Source organism: Oryza glaberrima, chromosome 9 (genome assembly GCF_000147395.1).
Source record: "Oryza glaberrima chromosome 9, OglaRS2, whole genome shotgun sequence".
In the NCBI taxonomy this organism is placed as follows: domain Eukaryota; kingdom Viridiplantae; phylum Streptophyta; class Magnoliopsida; order Poales; family Poaceae; genus Oryza; species Oryza glaberrima.
The window spans coordinates 21067673-21087517 of NC_068334.1; the positions used below are offsets into that span (position 1 = coordinate 21067673).

Genomic DNA, 19845 nt, shown 5'->3' on the forward strand with positions numbered 1-19845 from the left:
GATGATTGATAATTGCTTCAAATATTATAGGGGATGTGAGGCTTGTCAACGGTTCGGCAATGTTCAATTGGCGTCCGCCGCCGTGTTGAACCCCATAATCAAACCATGGCCGTTCCGAGGATGGGCTTTGAATTTCATTGGTCAAATTTATCCTTCGTCATCAAAGGGGCATAGGTTCGTGCTAGTTGCTACGGATTACTTCACCAAGTGGGCCGAAGCCGTGCCTTTGAAGAATATGACTCATACGGAGGTAATTGACTTTATTTTGAAGCATATTATCCATAGATTCGGTATTCCGCAAACATTAACTACGGACCAAGGTGCTTCTTTTATGTCTAAGGAAGTGAAGAGTTTTACCGAATCTTATGGTATTAAATTGTTGAGTTCTTCTCCTTACTATGCTCAGGCTAATGGACAAGCCGAGTCGAGTAATAAGACATTGTTGAAGTTGGTGAAAAAGAAGATTGAGGAACACCCAAAGAGGTAGCATGAGGTGCTTTCCAAAGCATTGTGGGCGCATAGGATATCTAAACATGGTGCCACTAAAGTCACTCCTTTTGAGTTGGTTTATGGTCAAGAAGCCGTTTTACCGGTAGAGGTAAATCTTGGTTCTCTTCGTTATATCAAGCAAGATGATTTGTTAAGTGAAGATTACAAGACGTTGATGGGAGATAATCTTGATGAAGTCATCGACAAGCGCTTGAAGGCATTGAAAGAGATAGAGAAAGAGAAGAAGAGGGTGGCCAAGGCGTACAACAAAAGGGTGAGAGCAAAGTTGTTTCAAGTTGGAGACTTGGTTTGGAAGACAATTTTGCCTTTGGGTACTCGATCTAAGGAGTTCGGTAAGTGGTTTCCTAGTTGGGAGGGTCCTTATCGAGTATGCGGCATTGTTCGAGGGAACGCATATTTTTTGGAGACACTTCAAGGGGAACGTTTTCAGCTAGCAATCAACGGGAAATACTTGAAGAAATACTTCCCGAGCGTTTGGCAAGACGCTTAGGAGGTACTATGGCCGGTAATTGGATTATCGTCCTAAGACCAAAAACATATTCTATGCTTTTAGATTCACGTTGTTCATCAAAAAGGCAGGAGGGCATGTGTTTACACCCAAATTTGGCACCTAGGATTAAAATAGGAAAGATTGCCAAAATTTGGAAGTCTACCGGTTTTCTACGAGTGGGCCGGTCTGACCGCCGTGTGTTGGGCGGTCAGACCGCCGATTGAGGGCCGGTCAGACCGGCGGTGTGTGGCCGGTCTGACCGGCAGGGCCGAGTCCGATTGTGTTTCGTCGGGTCTTGAGGTTTCCTTGCTCGGGAAGGCATGTTTCGGGTTTCCTTTGGTTTCTACCCCGAGTTGGACGTGGAGGAGGGCCTGTAGAGGGCAAGACCAACCCCTATATAAGGGATATGGCCGGTTCATTGTAAAAAAACAATCTACGATCAATCAATCGAATCGTTTTTCTATATTGCTTTTAGTTTTCTCTTAGTTTGTCCATCTTTGTCGGTTTGCGCCGTAAACCGTCCGCCGCCGCTGTGAGAGTGCGACACCTCTTTGTAGGTTTGTCCTGAAAACCTTCCTTTTGCCCACGAGACGGGTAGTTATCTAGAAATCGGCTCCGCTAACCGGTTTAGTTATCAAAACCCATCTAGGTTTAGCTCTTTGCTAGATCGAGGTGGTTGGCGACTCTAGGATCACTGCAAAGCTTTAGGTGCTGCGATCGTGCTTGTCAACTTGTCACAAAAAGTTGCCAACAGCTGGCTCGCTATTTACCCCTATTAACGGGTTTGAACCCGTTAACCCGGTTTATACCTCGTCTAGTTCTAGTGAAGTAGTCTTCGTGTCACGCAGCAAAACCAACCGGCCGCGCCGCCGCCGCCGCCGCCGGCAATGTTCCGCCGCCTCCTCCTCCCCCTCCGGCGCTGCCTCTCCACCTCGACGTCCTCGAGCGCGACGCCTACCCTCTACTCGAGCGGCACCACCCCGGTGTCCATCCTGTCCTGGGGCCGCGGCGCGTCGGGCCAGCTCGGCGGCGGCAAGGAGGAGCGCCGCCTCTACCCGTCCCCCGTCGCGCACCTCTCCCTCCCCGACCCCGCGCCGGTGCTCTCCCCCACGCCCGGGCGCCTCCCTGACGCCGCTGCCGCGGGGACGGCGGCGGGGGGCGTGGAGGTGGGGATCTCCTGCGGGCTGTTCCACTCCGCGGTCGTCGTCGACGGCGGCGCCTGGGTGTGGGGCAAGGGCGACGGGGGCCGCCTCGGCCTCGGGGACGAGTCCTCCGCCTTCGTCCCGCGCCACAACCCCAACCTCAGCGAGCTCCGCGTCCTCGCGCTCGGCGGCATCCACTCCGCCGCCCTGACCGCCTCCGGGGAAGTCTTCACCTGGTGAGGAAACCACCACCACATTGCTCATTTGAAATTCCTTTTTGGTGTGATTAGATAATAATAATAGATGCTTGAGTGAGTGAGTGTTCGCTGGATGAACTGCAAGAAGAATGCATTGCAAATTTATTGGATTTGGCTGCTGCATCACTCAGTTTACTGTAGTCTGCAGGGGTTATGGTGGATTTGGAGCTTTGGGGCATTATGTTTACCATAGGGAATTGTTGCCAAGGAAAGTGAATGGTCCTTGGGAAGGGAAGATATCACACATTGCTACCAGTGGAGCGCATACTGCAGCAATCACAGACTCAGGTTGGTCTGGTTCATGCTTAATGCTGATTGCTGAAACCTGAAAGAGTGAAAGACATTGTGGATAATCTTCCACTGCCTTTCACAATTGAATGCTTTGGAATATTTGCATTTTGTGATTATCGGACCGCCTCAGCCCTGATCTTGTGGCTTTTGCGAACAGGTGAGCTCTACACTTGGGGTCGTGATGAAGGTGATGGTAGGTTGGGGCTTGGAAGTGGAGGTGGTCCTGGTGAAGCTGGATCTCTCAGTGTTCCTTCCAAGGTGAACGCTCTGCCTGTTTCAGTTGCTGCTGTGGCTTGTGGTGGTTTTTTCACTATGGCTCTGACTTCAGATGGTCAGCTATGGAGTTGGGGAGGTTAGTATGTATAAACACTTGGAATAATTTATCTGGTTCTCTTATTGGATTAGTGTTTCTTCTCTTTAGCAACCAACAATGCCTTGCAGTTCATATTTACGTGCAATTGTGCAAGGTGCTGACCGGGAAATGTTGTGGCAATATAATAGTTTCCCTCTAACTAGCTGGCATCTATATTCCAGATCCTTTGTTCATAGACTGGGCATAAAGTTATTAGGGCTTGATAGTTTTACTATAATAATCTCAAGCTAAGCAGTGTGTATTGAACAGAGCATCTGACATGGTACTCCATGCTTTCAGTTGGCTCTTAGTGAACCTATCCAAAATGCAAAACCAATATCTCAAGAACAAACTGATTTGATATGCTTTCATCTATTCTCCACTGATCGTGGTTCTAGAATCTCCTGTTTTAATCCCATCAATTTTTATAAAAGATGCAAGTGGAATCACATATGTTGGGTCTAGAATTTCTAAACCTTGAGTTAAATGGTTAAGGAATGCCACCTGAAATGTACTTCTTGTCAAACTGTGTAAATACTCTTTAATTTAATTTTCTACATGCTTTTTGTTTAACCTCCATACGATTTCCAGCAAATTCAAACTTCGAATTGGGTAGAGGGAGCAATTCCAGTGACTGGAGGCCACAGCTTATCCCTAGCCTGAAAAATCTCCATGTAATCCAAGTAGCATGTGGTGGATATCATTCTTTAGCCCTGACTGGTAAGTTATTATTACCTGCAAATTCTGTTGCTTTCCTGCCACTAATAGAATGCAATTTTGGCTATTCTCCTAGCTAAATTCAAAACTGTATTATACTGTTAAAACAAGCATTTGCAACCAAGGTCCTGACGAACATTCATACAGAAGTGAAAAATACAGAAATTTGCATTTTAAAATATTATCTAAGTGAGTTGTTGACCATACCTAATGCCAGTTTTGCACCATGCAATGATGACCTTCAATCAGATACCATGTCTGATAATTAGTCAAGTTTCTTTTGGAACTGCAACAACCAGTATAAGGCAATAATAGTTATAGAGATTTTTTCACTCATAAATTGCATTTATAGAAGAAAGTATGGTGGTTATTGTAGCACACAACTAACGTCTTGCTTCTTTGGCTGTATTCAGATGAAGGTGTCGTTCTCTCATGGGGACATGGTGGACACGGCCAACTTGGGCATCCCACCCTTCAGAATCACAGAGTCCCACTAGCTATCAAAGCTTTGTCTGAAGAACGAATTGTCTATATAGCCTGTGGAGGTTCGACTTCTGCTGCAATAACAGGTGAAAGCTTTATTGATGTGCTGGGATTCTTGAGATGTTTTTAGTCATCTCTTGTTGTTTTGCTAACTAAATATGGTATAAAGGGGAATCTTGGTTTTAAATAAAATGGAAAAAATATCTCGTGTCAAAGGTCAGTAGGAAATGCTTAAGTTTGCTGTACCAAGATTCCTTCTTTGTGCCATGTTTTAGCTTGTTTTTCCTTATTCTTGTTCTACATCATGCAAGCAACTAAATTTCCTTGCTCTAAGCAACTAACCCGAGTTTACTTTTGTTTAATTGTCTGGACAGAGAAAGGTGACTTGTACATGTGGGGAAATGCAAGAGATTGCCAGTTAGGTGTCCCTGGTTTGCCAGAAATTCAGCCGTTACCGGTTAAAGTTAATTTTCTCACAGACGATGATGAGGATTTGGGCCCTCATCGTGTCATTTCTGTTGCAATAGGAGCCTCGCATGCCATGTGTTTAGTCTCCAGGCAACAAAATGAGAAATAATGCTTCTGTGTTTCCAGTTTGTAAAGGAGCTCGAGTTTGGACATTCTAACCAGTGAGTTCATTCTGGTTCATGTTCTACTGGTTACAGCCTTCTGACCCAGTTGTTGGAAATTGGAGAGTCTTGATCAGCAAAGTTCAGCATCAGCAAGAAACAATAAGAGTCCTGCTCTGATAAACAAGAAAAGGCCATGTGCCTGGATTAGGTCCGGCTGAGCACAAGCATGTCTTAATTTCGTAAATTTGAGTACTGATATTTTTTGAATACTGTGACACGAAGGATGAGGCTGTGTACTCATAGTTGCTGATCTCGAATTTGTAGATGCTCTGCTGTTGTAGTTAAAGAGTTGAGCTGACCAAAATTTTGTAGTTTCTGGGTCTTACTATAACTTTGCTCAGGAAACCTGATTTCAGTTGCTGCTCAATAACCGAGCAAATGTTTTATGCATCTCTTTCTAGTCACTGAATTATTACGCGTTATCATTTCTGTCAAGCCTTCAAGGCGGTGTGATGTGGTTTCAAAGGGGAAATTTTGAGCTCCATTTCTAAGCAGAACAATCATCGTTTGCGCTAAAAAGTTTCTCTGAACTATCATCCCTCTTCTCAGTTGTCGCCAAAAACTGCACTTTTACTGCCAACATTTTTCTCTCGTCTTGCTTGGTGTTCATCCAGCGTAGCTTAGCTGAATCTGTGAAGTGCAGAAGCTGATCGCAAGTCGACCAACCTGAAAGCAGTGAAAATCTTGCCGATGACACGACGGCGAAATTCTATTGCCATTTGGGCTGCAAAGACTTTTTTTTTTTCTGGGAAAGGAGAAAAGCTCGAAAAAGGAAAGGGGAAGAGATAAGATAAGGGAGGGACGAGCAGTGGGAAGCAGGCATCTTGGCTCGTTCCTCGTCGTCTCCCGCCGCCTTCTCCATCGACAAGCCCAGGAGAAGGGGTTTTGTGTTTCTTGATCCACTCCCGCAAGGATTCACGGCCTCTCAGGTATTCTTTTCCTCATCTCCCTCAAGTTCTTCGCTGGTTCTTGTTTAGTATATCTCCCTCCAGAGATTCCTCTTTCTTTTTTCTTGTGATGATAATGGTTTCTCCTGAAGATTGGTTCTTCGTTCCTCTGGCCTAATCTTTAAACCGATTATGAGACATCCTTGAGTTGGGAAATTCTTGGAGACCGATTAGTGTTACAACGGAAAAGATTTGATTGTTTTAGCAGTATTCGTCCATGTATGAAGAATGGAGGATATTGTAATCCGCAAATTTCATAAGCAACTTTCGTGGTAGCGCCTATGATCAATCTGTAATTTACTTGCTTGAGGCCCTGGGGGTTTCTTATTTGGATGCTTGGTGATTGATGTTGTTTAGCACTCCAAATATGGCATGCCTCCCTTTTTTACTGGGTAATCACGATGCTTTTACTAATTCTGTGGAGCATATCAAATTGTTGTGTGAATATGCTGTTGCTCTTTCTCATTATCTGACACTTACTAAGATAAGACAGTTGTGTTCCTTCTACTGTTATGCTGCAGCTTATGCTCTCATTTGCACGCACTAGCTTTGGGGGTCAGACTGCACATCTGCCTGAGTCTAAAAGTTCAGGATATAAACATTTTGTGTCCATCTCCAGTGGTCTGCCATGCTTCCTCGCCATCAGGCGGCAATCTCCTGGCTATAGTTCAGTTCACACAGCTTCCTTCAGTTCACAACACAATCAATTGAGCATGGATAGGTCAGGTTAGTACAAGTTCAACCAAGTCTTCATATCGATTCATTCAAGTTGGCTAGGTGACAGAATTGTTGGTGGTGGTTAGCAGAAATATGGTCTTATCATCTAGGCGCATTCGTAATTCATTGCCCCTCCTGTTCCATGTGCTGACTGAGTAATCCATTCTGTGTTTTAGGTACTGTTATGGCAGAAAGGGAGCTAATCGACAAGGATAAACTTGTACTTAGAGGTTTGCAGTTCCATGGTTTCCATGGAGTGAAACAAGAAGAGAAGACTCTGGGCCAAAAGTTTGTTGTGGATGTTGATGCGTGGATGGATTTGAGTGCTGCTGGGGAAACTGACAGCATATCTGATACAGTTAGCTACACAGATATTTACAGGTAAATAAATTATCGATTAGTAGAATTAAGGGACTTCTATTGATTTTATTGCAATATTTGTTGACAGATTTCTGCCTTCCTGGCTCGTTAAGTTATACTAGAAATGTCTTGATTGATTACTTTTTAAGATATGAAACTTGCTTATCCATTTCGGCAACGTAGGATTGTTAAGTTCATTGTCTGCTATTTGCTTATTCTTACCAGTTCCAACCATTGGAGAACTGAAGTATGTTCAATTGTTCATGCTCTATAGGATTGCCAAGGATGTTGTTGAAGGCCCATCGCGGAACCTTTTGGAGGCAGTAGCTCATCGCATCGCGAGTGCCACATTGCTGAAATTCCCTCAAATCTCAGCCGTCAGAGTGAAAGTTGGGAAACCTCATGTTGCGGTACAAGGAATCGTCGATTATTTAGGCGTTGAGATATTGAGGTACAGAAAAGACATAGGAGGCGATCGTCAGGAGCTTCATTGAGCCAGCTTTGTCCTGAGGATGGCGTTACCTTACTACTCAACAATGCATTTTTGCAGCCGTTTGTACCTCAATAATTTCAATTGAATGTTGGCCTCATGAGCTGTTCCCTTCAAAAGGGGTGAAGTTCTATATTGGGGTTGAAGTAGGTACCATGTTGTGTTGCTTGTCCAAAACTTTGGCAAACTTTGCTTACAGTGACTTAAAATTGTCAGGTTAAGCTTTCATATTTCTTTTTTGGATATTTTGCATCATTTCACCTTCATGCTCTGGAGAATGTCCTATGATATATCCTTTTTTTTCATTGATTGTGTGGCATTCAAATTATGAGCCCCTTATGTCCTAGCAAATTGGAGCTGTCACATGGGCCCCACACTCAGGTTGTTGATGAACATATCGGAGCAAAGCAAGACTTTTCATGTGGATTTGAGGTACATACACAGGTTTAACCAGCCAATGCTATCCAAACACCAACAAAATCTTCAGAGGAAAGGGCCATGTGATGCAGACCGGTTAGGTGATCCTTAACTTTCCAGTGTTTAAGACGCTCTCAACAATGACAGGTTGTCACTCTTACTAGTAGCCTTTCAGTTCCTTGCTTTGCCTCTACTCCTAAACCTTCTTTAATTCTTTCCTTCGTTTCTGTACTCTCCTGATGAAATCCTCTCTGAAAACTGCTATAACCTCGCTATCTGTTTCTTGTCTGACATTTTGGGCAGTTACCTATTCTCTTTGCATTTCTCAAGAGCAGTTGCAGGAGAGGAGTCTTCTTCTTCACTGGGGCAAGTTCTTGGCCGGAGACAAGAATGCCGCCAGTGAATAGCGACGGAGCAGGACCAAGCTCCGGCGAGGATGGCTCTGCAGCCGCCGCGAAGAAGCGCAACAGGCCTAAGTGTAATCTCTCTCTCTCTTTCTCTCTCCCCAGATAATTGAATTTATGTTTCTTTCTGCTGCCACTTGAATTTTTATGGTAACCACAACCGCTTTGGTTCGAGAAGTATACTCCTTCACCTGCTTCGGATCTTTAACTGTTCTATCGGATGTTCATTTCAGCACTGTATAGTATATGCAGGCATGCAGCAACACTTGCAATTATCTTTGTTTTGGAATGGCTTCCGGAGTTTGGGGATAAATTTATAGTACATGAAATTTACTTCTGATGAAACAAGTGCTTATTTGCATCCACTCTTTCTGATTTTGAAGACCATCGGTTTACGCAGCAAGAACTTCAAGCATGCAAGCCTATACTGATACCCCAGACTGTGAGTTCAGTTGTTTGCTACAATCTCACTGTTCAACATTTTTTTTCTCGGTATGAATATGGCTGGGAAGTTTAACATGTGATACTGTCTGCATAATTTTGAATAATTTACAGGTTATTCTTGTACTAGTGTTTGTGGGCCTAATTTTCATTCCAATTGGTCTTGCTTGCATTGCAGCCTCGAATAAGGTAAGGTTGAATTGTGCTTGCTATTAATATTCAAATTGGTAAATGAAATGTTTTTTCTTCCATCTTATGTTTGGATTTCTTCAAATAGGTCGTTGAATTGGTTGATCGTTACGATACAAAATGTGTGCCACGGAACATGCTTCGCAACAAAGTTGCTTATATCCAAAACTCATCAATAGATAAGACTTGCACAAGAGTCTTCAAGGTAAAACTGTTCCCTTTGAGTACACTGTGAAAACAACACATTTTGTGTCTTTCATCGATAAGGTAAAACAATGATTTTTTTTCCTTGTAGGTCCCTAAAGATATGAAGAAGCCGATTTACATATATTATCAACTTGACAAGTTCTACCAGAACCACAGAAGGTAGAAATCTGGCTAATAATTTTATTGATCAATTCATACAAAAGTAAACCTATCTGTCTGAGTTGAATAACTCTGATTGGGAACGCAGGTATGTGAAGAGCCTCAACGATATTCAGCTGAGAAATCCAAAGAAGGTGGCCAACACGCAATACTGCAGCCCGGAAGCTACTGCGAATGGCAGACCTATTGTTCCTTGTGGTCTCATAGCTTGGAGCCTGTTCAACGACACATACAGCTTCACTCGTGGTCATGGCAACGAGACGTTGAGAGTGAACAAAGATGGCATTTCGTGGAAGAGTGAAAGGAATCGCAGATTTGGCAAGAACGTGTATCCTAAAAACTTTCAGAATGGGACTTTGATTGGTGGAGGGCAGTTAAATCCAAGCAAACCTGTAAGTGTTTTGGTAACTTGCGACTGAAATGTCATGCGTCCATTCTCTACGGTTCGTCGTAAATAGCCATTTTCAAAGCAAAATAGTTGTTCAGTTTTGAGTTTCAGAACTATTTTCAGGAATATACAGTGTAAGATTGTCTAACTTTCCAAGGCACATTGCCAAGAACAGTTAACAAGATTGAGTTGAAATTTATATCGAAGTAATACTTGCTACATGCTAACCTCTGTGTCTGCAAATTCAACAGCTGAGTGAGCAGGAAGATCTGATCGTCTGGATGAGAATAGCAGCACTGCCAACATTCAGAAAACTTTACGGGAGAATCGACATGGATCTGCAGGCCGGCGACCGTGTAGAGGTGACGATGCAGAACAACTACAACTCGTACAGCTTCAACGGCAAGAAGTCGCTGGTGCTGTCCACCGCAGGGTGGCTCGGAGGGAAGAACGCTTTCCTCGGCCGCGCCTACGCCATCGTCGGCTTGGCCTGCTTCCTGCTGGCACTGCTGCTCGCATTGCTCTACTTCGTCTTCCCCATGTCAGTAACTGCAACTGCAGAATTAAACCCTCCTTAGTTCTTCATCCCCTTCATGAAATGTTCATGGATTCTTATGTTGATATGATGAGATTGCGAGATGGTAGATGCAGATGCAGTAGAGCTGATGTTTTTGTGTTAATGTGTTGGTTTTCAGGAGAGAGGAGCATCTGTCGCTGCACTACATTCCTGCTCGACTTGTACGATGATTAAGCAGTTGGGCATGGAATGATATGGATCTTTTTGGACCATGGATTTTGGGAATCATTTCTTAGTTGTTCTGTATATATACGATAAATGTTAGACAGGCTATACTACTGCTATGTGTACATATGTGTTATCTGTAAGACTGTAACTGAACTTGCTTGTGATGTAGTTTAAACATGTTCTTTTAGGAATACATGATTCAGACATGGTTGCTGAAAGAATTTAATATAGTGAATGCTCTGCAAAGTGCAAAGCAGGAGTTCCAGGTGCCCCATTTGTTAAATACACCACATGAAGATGATTGTTAAGTGGAAGTATAGAACTGAAACTTGCATTGCTGAAGTTGATATGCATAGAGATAAAGACAACCACAACTAGACCAAAACTGAATGTTCACTTTTTTATACCTTTTCATATGATAAGTATTCCCGTCTCATAAAAAACTCAATCTAGTACTAGATGTGACACATTCTATTACTATTAATTTGTCTCAATCTAGTACTAAATGTGACACATTCTATTACTATTAATTTGGACATATCTTTCTTCGAAATTGTTATTCTAGAATATATCACACCAGTTATAATTTTTTATTTTTTTGGACGGTTGCTGACAAAGCAGGGGCATTTTTGTAACTTGACATTGCCGTGTGCCGCCAAACCAAATGCACACCTCACTGGCACTGAGCACTTCACTAGGCGAGAAAGAGATTATCACTGTTGTTTTTTTCGTTTTCTAGCTTGCGGCAAGCAAAGCAAAGCTAAGCAGCCGAACAATGGAGAAGGCCGCTGGATTCCTCTCCTCCCTCCTAGGCGGCGGCGAGGAGGTGCCGCAGGAGCCGGCGGCGACGGTGAGGTCGATCCTGATATACCCCATCAAGTCATGCAGGGGCATCTCCGTGCCCCAGGCCCCAATCACCTCCACTGGTACCCGTCGCTCCTCTTCTCCATACATGGAATCTTAATCTTTCTTCTGAATTAGCTAGAAGTGGTTTGTGATGGATGGTTGCGGCGTCAATCGATCGGCAGGGTTCCGGTGGGATCGGCAGTGGGTGGTGGTGAACTCCAAGGGGAGGGCCTACACGCAGAGGGTGAAGCCCAAGCTCGCGCTCGTCGAGGTGGAGATGCCGCCGGAGGCATTCGCCGAGGAGTGGCGACCGACCGCCGACTCCTACTTGGGTATTCTTGTGTTCTTCCCTCTAATATCTCATCATTTACTACCACTTCTGAATATGCCATCTGTTGATTTATTTCAGTTGAACAATCTGAAGAATGTTTAGCCAATGCTGTTTTTCCGTCATTTGTGTTAGTAACGTTTGAATTGCTCTAGATAATTAGCCTCCTATCGAATGTTAATTTTATCTTGACATGTAGCTGAATGCTAATAGTTGATCCGTAAGTAGGACTGGACAAATGTTGATTTTGCCCCCTCATTAAAAAAAAAGTAGAACCTGTATGGGCCTTCTGAATTTTACATCACCGCACACGCAGGATAGCTTCACTGTCAATCTGTCATGCCATTTAAATTACCATTTTATTGAGCTACCCTGCGATACTAAATTGCAGTTGTAAGAGCACCTGGAATGGACCCATTGAAGATCCCTCTCAGTGCTGAACAAGCCATAATTAATGATGTCTCTGTATGGGAGTGGTCTGGTTCTGCTTATGATGAAGGAGCTGAGGCGGCCGAGTGGTTTTCCAGTTACTTCGGGAACCCAAGTCGTCTAGTGCGTTTCAAAGAAGGTTTATATCTTAGTAGTACTAGTACTGTTTTTCCTGTCTTGGAACCTTTCTGATTTCCAGAGTACGGGTTTCCTTTCTCTGTTGTTTATTGAGAATGTCTGTTTTGTGGATTTCTTGGCAGGGTCGGAAATCAGACCAACTAATCCTGACTATGCTCAAGGCTACAAAATTATGTTTACAGATTGCTTCCCGTTTCTGATGGCCTCCCAGGTACATATCCGACTGCTCAGTAGTTTCTGCTGATAGATGTCCTGTGCAAGTGCTGCTCAACATAAAAGTTCAGTTGACAGTTCATGTTGAATTGCAGGGTTCATTGGATGCACTAAATGAGGTTCTGAAAGAACCTGTACCGATGAACCGCTTCAGGCCAAAGTAAGCCCGCACATCTGTGCGCTTTTAATTTATGGACAACTTACTGTTCGGTCATTAAATTATGACCGTTAGTTTGACAATTGTTGCACTTGCTTTCTTACAAAGTGATATCTTTTGGCAGCATTTTGGTGGATGGATGCCACCCATACTCAGAGGATCTATGGAAAACCATAAAAATAAACAAGTTAACATTTCAGGGTGTCAAGTTATGCAACCGCTGCAAGGTAAATATGACCCTGTTTTTTCAAATTATCAACCCATACTCTCTTAACCTTGAATAAAATTGTCTGAGAGGATACTTGGATACTTGATAACTGATGGTTCTGCCGGTTAATATTATTACTTGTACTAAATCTTTTGTGTGATCTGTTAAATCATAACTCTCTGAGTATATATAACCATTCTGCATGGATTTTTGAATCTTCCATACTCTCTTCATTTCTATCAGATACATAGAATGGTCACCAACTTAGTTTTGGCATGTGGCGTTTGTTTAGTTGAGATATAACTTTGAATCATGGAAGTGATTCTACAATGGGATGGGTGCCATGGGTAGTTTTCATTAAATGAAGAAGCCTGAGGTTATATACTTGTATGTGAAATGGAGTCTGACTTAAATTTCACATCACCATATTTTTTTGGTGTTATCTGTACATTTTACTTTGGTAATCCAATATACATGTACCGCTTGCTTAGTTTCTCTGTTACACTGATTCAGGTGCCTACCATTAACCAAGAAAATGGGATACTTGGCACTGAACCAACAGAAACTCTACTGACATTCCGGTCCGATGAAGTTCTACGTCCAAGCCACAAAAACAAACGGCAGGTAATCAATTCCTGCAACCTACTCTACTCTTGGAGTCCTGAATTATGCAATTACTAAATGCAAATGTGCTGAATCTGCAATTTCAAGTTGCTCATGAACCAGGTTCAGAACATATAGGTCACTGAGAACTCCCTGTTTTCTCGCCTTCTGCAGGTCTACTTTGGGCAAAATTTAGTCTGCAAGGAATCTCTGTCTGCAAAGGGCAAAGGAAGGATCATCAAGGTCAGCGATCCGGTTTATGTTCTTGAGAGATTCCCTTCTTCCGATGAAGCTCCAGCATGAGCAAAGGACATACTGGCAGCTGTTCAGAGACCTAGTAGTACTGTAGAATGCTGAATTTCTCGGCATCATTGTAAATTTTATGCTGCAACAAGGCTTGAGAAAATGTGTTTTATTATGTGGCAGAATAAACAGTACCATCTGGCACTGAAAACTGTTGCTCATACAATTGATATTCAGTGATCATAGTTATTCCTAATATAGCAAATTGCATATTACATAACCTTATTCAGAACAATACAAAACAAATAAGAAGTGACAAAGGAAAAGTTAGAAGACCCCTCTAAATAGTGTCGATTGAGCCCTTTTACTCTAATAGAAAATCAGTGATCAACTGCAATAAACTCCCTTAGCAACATCATAACGGCCTGTACCTCTGAAGCCTAAAACTTTCAGAGAATGTAGAGAATCTCAAGAACAGTCAGTTTCATATGCCCATCCCATGCTGGAGGAAGTATTCACTTTGTGCACAGTAAAGTTCAGATTTTACTACAGTAGCTTACACTAAAGTTGCATAATTCCAAGAATCCTGGACACGTGTCGTAAAATTTCACATACTCCTACAAATCATAGAGATAGGGGTCAGTATTGTACTTTCAAGAACCTAACCGACTAATAAAATGCAAAAAAATGGACACGATTTTAAAATCGCGGTGTCACTGCATGGCAGGAGGCTTGGCATCATCAGCAAAGCCATTAGCCATGGATAAGGCAGGCGGCAGCGGCGAGGCGCCGCCGGAGCCGGAGCCGGCGGCGGCGGCGACGGTGAAGTCGATCGTCGTGTACCCCATCAAATCATGCAGGGGCATCTCCGTGCCCCAGGCCGCCATCACCTTTCTTGAAATTTGGGAATTTTCCTCGATTTATTTGATGGATGAGCTTGGATGGGCAGGGTTGAGGTGGGATCGGCAGTGGCTGGTGATGAACTCCGCAGGGAGAGCCTTCACGCAGCGGGTGGAGCCCAAGCTCGCGCTGATTGAGGTGGAGATGCCGCAAGAGGCGTTCACTGAGGAGTGGCAGCCAACGCCTGATTCTCACATGGGTATTTCCCAATTTCATCATCATTTTACAATCCATGTATGATGTACCTCTATGTAGTATGTACAATTATAATGTGTACTTGATTGATTTGTTAACATGGAATACAATTGACTAATTGCTATAGAATTGTGTGAAAAAAATGGGTTTGCATACTGCATTGATGTGAAAAGGGGAGGTTGTAAAGTGCAGCGGTGCTACTTTGATTCATCTTTTGTGTCAACAACATAGGTTGATTGCCAATTACTAAGATTTACTAATTATATTTTGTTTTGTTTTGTTTCCTAAAATAAGCCAGTTACCTCTGCAGAAGTTTTCTTGGTTCTAAAATGTTCTTGGCAGGATGCTCAATCGCACAATGTCATGTGCCATTTTTCTTTCATGTTCAAGTGGATGTGCTAAGGATATCATTTCTCTGGTAATTGCAGTTATCAGAGCACCCGGATTGGATCCACTGAAGATCCCTCTTGGCGCAAAACGTGCCACAGTTGATGATGTCTCTGTCTGGGAGTGGTCTGGTTCTGCGTATGACGAAGGAGATGAGGCGGCCGAATGGTTTTCCAGTTACTTTGGGAAGCCGACTCGACTCGTGCGGTTTAATGAAGGTATACATCTCCTGCTAATTTTGCCTCAAAAGAAATTAGGCAGACCAATCCTGACTATGCTCAAGGTTACAAAGTTCAGTTTTGACTTGAAAAGGATCTGCTTTGCTTATGAAATATATATCTCTTTGTGATATCAACAGCGTCAGAAATTAGAGAGACCAATCCTGACTATGCTCAAGGTTACAAAGTTCTGTTTGCTGATGCCTTCCCATTCCTGCTGGCCTCCCAGGTATGATTAAGGTGCTCTGTGGTTTCTGGAGAAAGGCCTTCTATGCTGTACAAAAGTTTTTTTTTTTTCTTCTAAACAAAATACTGTAACTAGTTGACACTTGACAGTTCATATCCAACTATAGGGCTCAGTTGATGCACTAAACAGTATCCTTAAAGAACCTGTACCAATGAATCGCTTCAGACCAAAGTATGGCTATTTTTTCACAGCTTATTTGTTGGATTGTTTTGCTATATACCTACTTGCATAAATCTACCTGTCATGCTGTAATAATGCATTTCTTTGCAAATGCTTTCTTTTGGCCAGTATTATAGTTGATGGATGTCAGCCATACTCGGAGGATCTGTGGAAGACCATAAAGATAGACAAACTGACATTTTTAGGTGTCAAGTTATGTGATCGTTGCAAGGTAAAACTGTCAGCTCTAGTGTTGTGCACTTTGGTGGCTTTAAAGTACTGGTTCCTGTCTGGAAGCAGCATGATGGAAGATTGGAAAAAAATGAGCTGTTCTGCCTCTTAGAATATTTCAGTTGTTCTCTGTATGATCTATTACACGACTATACTGTCAGTTAATTTATGTAATTGATATTTCAGTTGTTCTCTGCATGAGCATAAAGTGTGTAGTTTGCTTTTTCATAGACTCCAGATCTGCCGTGTTTAACTTTGCAATGAAGTTAGCACCGACAAAATAAGGGATGATTCTGGAGTCATTCAGACAACAGTAAATTATAAAAAATGTTATGTGAAGTTGCTATAGAGTCAAGCCATCAGAGTTTGTTTGTATGCTTTGCTCTTCTTGAACTGCCAAGCTAGTGTAGCTATACTCTTGCCTTAGTTTTTGTGTACTCTACTTCAGGTGCCTACTATTAATCAAGATAATGGAATTCCTGGTGAGGAACCAACGGAAGCTCTACAAGCACTCCGGTCTGATGAAGTGTTGCGGCCGAGCCACAAAAATAAACGCCGGGTAATTGTCACCAAACTGTCACGGATTTATCCTAGGGAGACTTGAGAGTATGAGAGTCTGAGAGTAGTTTAAGTACATAAGAACTGACCATACTCATCGCCTTCTGTAGGTCTACTTTGGGCAAAATTTAGTCTGCAAGGAATCTCTGTCAGAAAAAGATGAAGGAAGGATCATCAAGGTCGGCGATCCAGTTTATGTTCTTGAGTCATTCCCTTCTTCAGATGAAGTTCCAGCATGAGCAAGGAGGGCACAGTGGCAACTGTTCAGAGGTTAGTAATAGGTCGATTTATGCGCGCATGGATGTAAATCTTACGCTGCAGATAAGGCTTGAGAAAGTGTGCTATGTGCTAGAATAAACATTACCATCTGGCACTGAAAAATGTTGCCCATGCAGTCGATGGTTTTTCAGTGATCACTGTTGTGCAGTTACCTGTACTTTCATCAGATGTTACCTCGATTGCCTTTATGAAAATTTACTAAGATGGCAAATTACATAACCTTATTCAGAACAATACAAAACAATAAGAAGTGCCAAAAAAGAAAAGTTAGAAGAATCTCTCTAAATAGGATTTGATTGAGCCCTTTTACTCTATACAAAATCAGTGATCAACTGCAATAAACACCCTTAGCAACATCAGAACAAAGTACCTCTGAAGCCTGAAACTTTCAGAGGTTCCTGTCCAACTTCCAAAACCCCGCATTTCTTGGTGTGATCTAATCACATCGTACTGTAATGGCAACTACCGTAACCTGTAAAGAAAATCAAATTACAGAAAAAAAAAGTCACATTAGTTACAGGTTTGTTACCTACTCCCTCCATCCCAAAATACAATAACTTTTAGCCCTCAAGATTTGTCCCAAAATATAACAACTTCTCCACCAACATTATCTTCCCGACCAATCACAACTCTCCACCATTCACTTTCCCACCTACCTCTACTACTCAACCAATTACAACCATCTACCATTCGCTTCTAACTATTTTCTTAATAACCGTGTCCACTCTAAAAATACTTATATTCTGAAACGGAGGGAGTAGATAATTGCTGCACCATTTGGTCACTGAAAGTCTGAACTATTATCTGAAGAAGTTCATTTTGTACTGGATTGCGTGAGCATGAACAACAAGAAGAAGAAGCTTAAGCTTACTTGGATCCTTGGTGATGAGCATGGCGGTGCCGCCGAAGTCGCAGGTGGCGCCGTTGGACTTGGCGCGCTGCCAGTAGCTGTTGAAGGCGTAGGAGGCGTGGGCGATCATGGTGTCCGGCCGGAAGCACGGCCCCGACGGCTGGATGGAGTCGCAGTCGGCGCCGGAGCCGCACGCGTAGTCCATCGCCGGCTGGATTATCCCCTCCGGCACCGACGGCTTCGCCACGCACCACACCGCGCGCCTCCCCGGCGGCCCCCGCGACGCGTGCGGCGGCGGGAACACCACCGGCGGCAGGTACCCGCCACCACCGCCGGGCGGCGGCTCCGGCGCGTACTCCGGCGGGCTCGGTGTGATCCCCGGTGGATACGGCGCGTACACCGGCGGCTCCGGCGCGTACTCCGGTGGGCTTGGTACGAATGACGGCGGCTCCGGAGTGTACTCTGGTGGGCTTGGCACGTACGACGGCGGCTCCGGCGAGTACTGCGGTGGGCTTGGCACGTATGACGGCGGCTCCGGCGAGTACTCCGGTGGACTCGGGAAGATCCCCGGTGGATACGGCGCGTACACCGGTGGCTCTGGCGCGTACTCCGGTGGGCTAGGTTCATAGCTTGGTGGGCTAGGCTCATAGCTTGGCGGGCTGGGGACGATCTCGGGTGGGCTTGGATATGGGGTGATCTCAGGTGGGCTAGGTGTGACTTCCGGCGGGCTTGGATACGGGGTGATCTCTGGTGGGCTAGGTACAACTTCGGGTGGGCTTGGATACGGTGTGATCTCTGGCGGGCTAGGTGTGACTTCGGGTGGGCTTGGATAAGGTGTGATTTCTGGCGGGCTGGGTGTGACTTCCGGTGGGCTTGGGTAGATTATGGGTGGCATCGGCGTAACGGTCGGTGGACTAGGCGCGATTTCAGGGGGGCTTGGCACAATTTCGGGTGGACTTGGATATGGCGTGATCTCTGGTGGGCTAGGAACAATCTCAGGCGGACTTGGATACGGCGTGATCTCCGGTGGGCTAGGAACAATCTCAGGCGGACTTGGATATGGCGTGATCTCCGGTGGGCTAGGCACAACTTCAGGCGGACTTGGATATGGTGTGATCTCCGGTGGGCTAGGAACAATTTCAGGCGGACTTGGGTACGGTGTGATCTCCGGCGGGCTAGGAACAATTTCAGGTGGACTTGGATACGGTGCAATTTCTGGCGGACTAGGTGTGACTTCCGGTGGGCTCGGATAGACTACCGGTGGCAATGGTGTAACAGTCGGCGGCGGGCTTGGGCTTATATCCGGTGGTGGAGGGTAGTAGAGTGGCGGTGGTGGAGGAGAACTGTATTTGAATGTTGGTGCCGGAATGATCGGAGGGAGGAGGCAGCTGGGTGACATCGGAGGAGGAGGGGGAGGAGGGTTCGGCGGTGAGAATGCGTCGCCGTAGGGTGGAAGGATCGGTGTGCTGTAGTATGGATCAGACGACGACGAGTGGTAGTAGTAGTAGTGATCGAGTAGTAGCTCATCTGGCCTTAACACTCTTGCTCCTGTTCAACCAACAAATCATTTGACTGTCAGCTTATAGGGGTCAAACGAATTTGATGCTTGAGAAAAAACCTGTCAAAGAAGAAAACAATTTATGTGGCACTAGACTAGCTTACTGAAGGATATAGATTCTTTTAACGGTCAGAGTATCTGAACACGACGTAGTTAAGCCTTGGTTGGTGCTTAACAATGAACATGATCCAAATTAAGTCGCCACAAAATACAGACAAGAATTAGGATGCAAGAAGCATGGAGGAATTAGGAGCATACCACATTGTGAGAAGGAAGCGAATGCAACGAAGATGGAGAAGAAATGCAACGGACGCAGGTAGCTGCTGCCCTCCTCCATGGCAGGATACCTGAACAAGCTTTGGCAAATGGCAAGAGGATTTCAGTGGCAGCAGCAGCTGCAGCAGCAAGGCGTGAGGTTGTTGTTATAGCTGCCATTGCAAACCAGGGTTAATCAAAGTGGGGCCAGCTAAAAGCTACACACACTACACAGGAGAATCCAGTGCGCCAAAGAGTGAAGCGGCAGTGAAAGAAGAGTGAGGAGTCGAGAAAGCTTTTGTTTAGTTTGTAAAAGCGCATGCATGGAAATGATTGGATTCCTTGGTGATTTTGATGTTTTGGATTCGCCTATCCTTTTCTCCTTTTGCAGTTTAGGCACATATGCTTGCTTGCTGCCCAGATAAACCGAGACGCTATTGCCCTCTTTGGCCCTTTATTTTCTTTATTTCCTTCTCTTTTCATGACATTTGCTTGGGATACACTC

The 19845-nt window shown here is 44.3% G+C and overlaps 6 protein-coding genes across 8 annotated transcripts; 5 read left to right on the plus strand and 1 right to left on the minus strand.

Annotated features, from left to right (window-relative positions):
* Nucleotides 1-1828: 1828 nt before the first annotated feature.
* Nucleotides 1829-5264, plus strand: LOC127784356 (RCC1 domain-containing protein RUG3, mitochondrial). Its single transcript, XM_052311585.1, has 6 exons — nucleotides 1829-2378; nucleotides 2548-2687; nucleotides 2848-3042; nucleotides 3634-3762; nucleotides 4173-4328; nucleotides 4617-5264. The coding sequence occupies exons 1-6, from the start codon at nucleotides 1888-1890 to the stop codon at nucleotides 4817-4819; spliced, it is 1314 nt and encodes a 437-aa protein (XP_052167545.1). The 5' UTR covers nucleotides 1829-1887; the 3' UTR covers nucleotides 4820-5264.
* A 108-nt stretch (nucleotides 5265-5372) lies between these two features.
* LOC127784362 (dihydroneopterin aldolase 2-like) lies at nucleotides 5373-7609 on the plus strand. 3 transcript variants are annotated; one of them, XM_052311592.1, is made up of 4 exons: nucleotides 5373-5803; nucleotides 6343-6547; nucleotides 6715-6919; nucleotides 7173-7609. In XM_052311592.1, exons 2-4 carry the CDS (start codon nucleotides 6346-6348, stop codon nucleotides 7390-7392), a joined length of 627 nt encoding a protein of 208 aa, XP_052167552.1. In that variant the 5' UTR covers nucleotides 5373-5803; nucleotides 6343-6345; the 3' UTR covers nucleotides 7393-7609. The 3 variants fall into 3 exon arrangements, with proteins under 3 accessions (XP_052167552.1, XP_052167553.1, XP_052167551.1); XM_052311593.1 differs by having other exon boundaries at nucleotides 6441-6547; XM_052311591.1 differs by lacking the exon at nucleotides 5373-5803 and having other exon boundaries at nucleotides 6334-6547.
* Nucleotides 7610-7693: 84 nt separating this feature from the next.
* Nucleotides 7694-10604, plus strand: LOC127784357 (ALA-interacting subunit 5-like). The gene is made up of 9 exons (XM_052311586.1): nucleotides 7694-7952; nucleotides 8141-8283; nucleotides 8593-8651; nucleotides 8765-8839; nucleotides 8928-9044; nucleotides 9135-9205; nucleotides 9294-9597; nucleotides 9845-10134; nucleotides 10289-10604. The coding sequence occupies exons 2-9, from the start codon at nucleotides 8196-8198 to the stop codon at nucleotides 10338-10340; spliced, it is 1056 nt and encodes a 351-aa protein (XP_052167546.1). The 5' UTR covers nucleotides 7694-7952; nucleotides 8141-8195; the 3' UTR covers nucleotides 10341-10604.
* A 303-nt stretch (nucleotides 10605-10907) lies between these two features.
* On the plus strand, nucleotides 10908-13761 carry LOC127784361 (uncharacterized). The gene is made up of 8 exons (XM_052311590.1): nucleotides 10908-11264; nucleotides 11367-11516; nucleotides 11904-12080; nucleotides 12202-12290; nucleotides 12388-12452; nucleotides 12574-12676; nucleotides 13171-13281; nucleotides 13435-13761. Exons 1-8 carry the CDS (start codon nucleotides 11114-11116, stop codon nucleotides 13561-13563), a joined length of 975 nt encoding a protein of 324 aa, XP_052167550.1. The 5' UTR covers nucleotides 10908-11113; the 3' UTR covers nucleotides 13564-13761.
* Nucleotides 13762-14203: 442 nt separating this feature from the next.
* LOC127784358 (uncharacterized) lies at nucleotides 14204-16803 on the plus strand. Its single transcript, XM_052311587.1, has 7 exons — nucleotides 14204-14602; nucleotides 15027-15203; nucleotides 15344-15432; nucleotides 15557-15621; nucleotides 15739-15841; nucleotides 16289-16399; nucleotides 16509-16803. Exons 1-7 carry the CDS (start codon nucleotides 14224-14226, stop codon nucleotides 16635-16637), a joined length of 1053 nt encoding a protein of 350 aa, XP_052167547.1. The 5' UTR covers nucleotides 14204-14223; the 3' UTR covers nucleotides 16638-16803.
* A 200-nt stretch (nucleotides 16804-17003) lies between these two features.
* On the minus strand, nucleotides 17004-19550 carry LOC127784354 (extensin-2-like). Its single transcript, XM_052311584.1, has 3 exons — nucleotides 19344-19550; nucleotides 17549-19075; nucleotides 17004-17149 (listed from the first exon to the last, which is right to left on the minus strand). Exons 1-3 carry the CDS (start codon nucleotides 19420-19422, stop codon nucleotides 17118-17120), a joined length of 1638 nt encoding a protein of 545 aa, XP_052167544.1. The 5' UTR covers nucleotides 19423-19550; the 3' UTR covers nucleotides 17004-17117.
* Nucleotides 19551-19845: the final 295 nt, after the last annotated feature.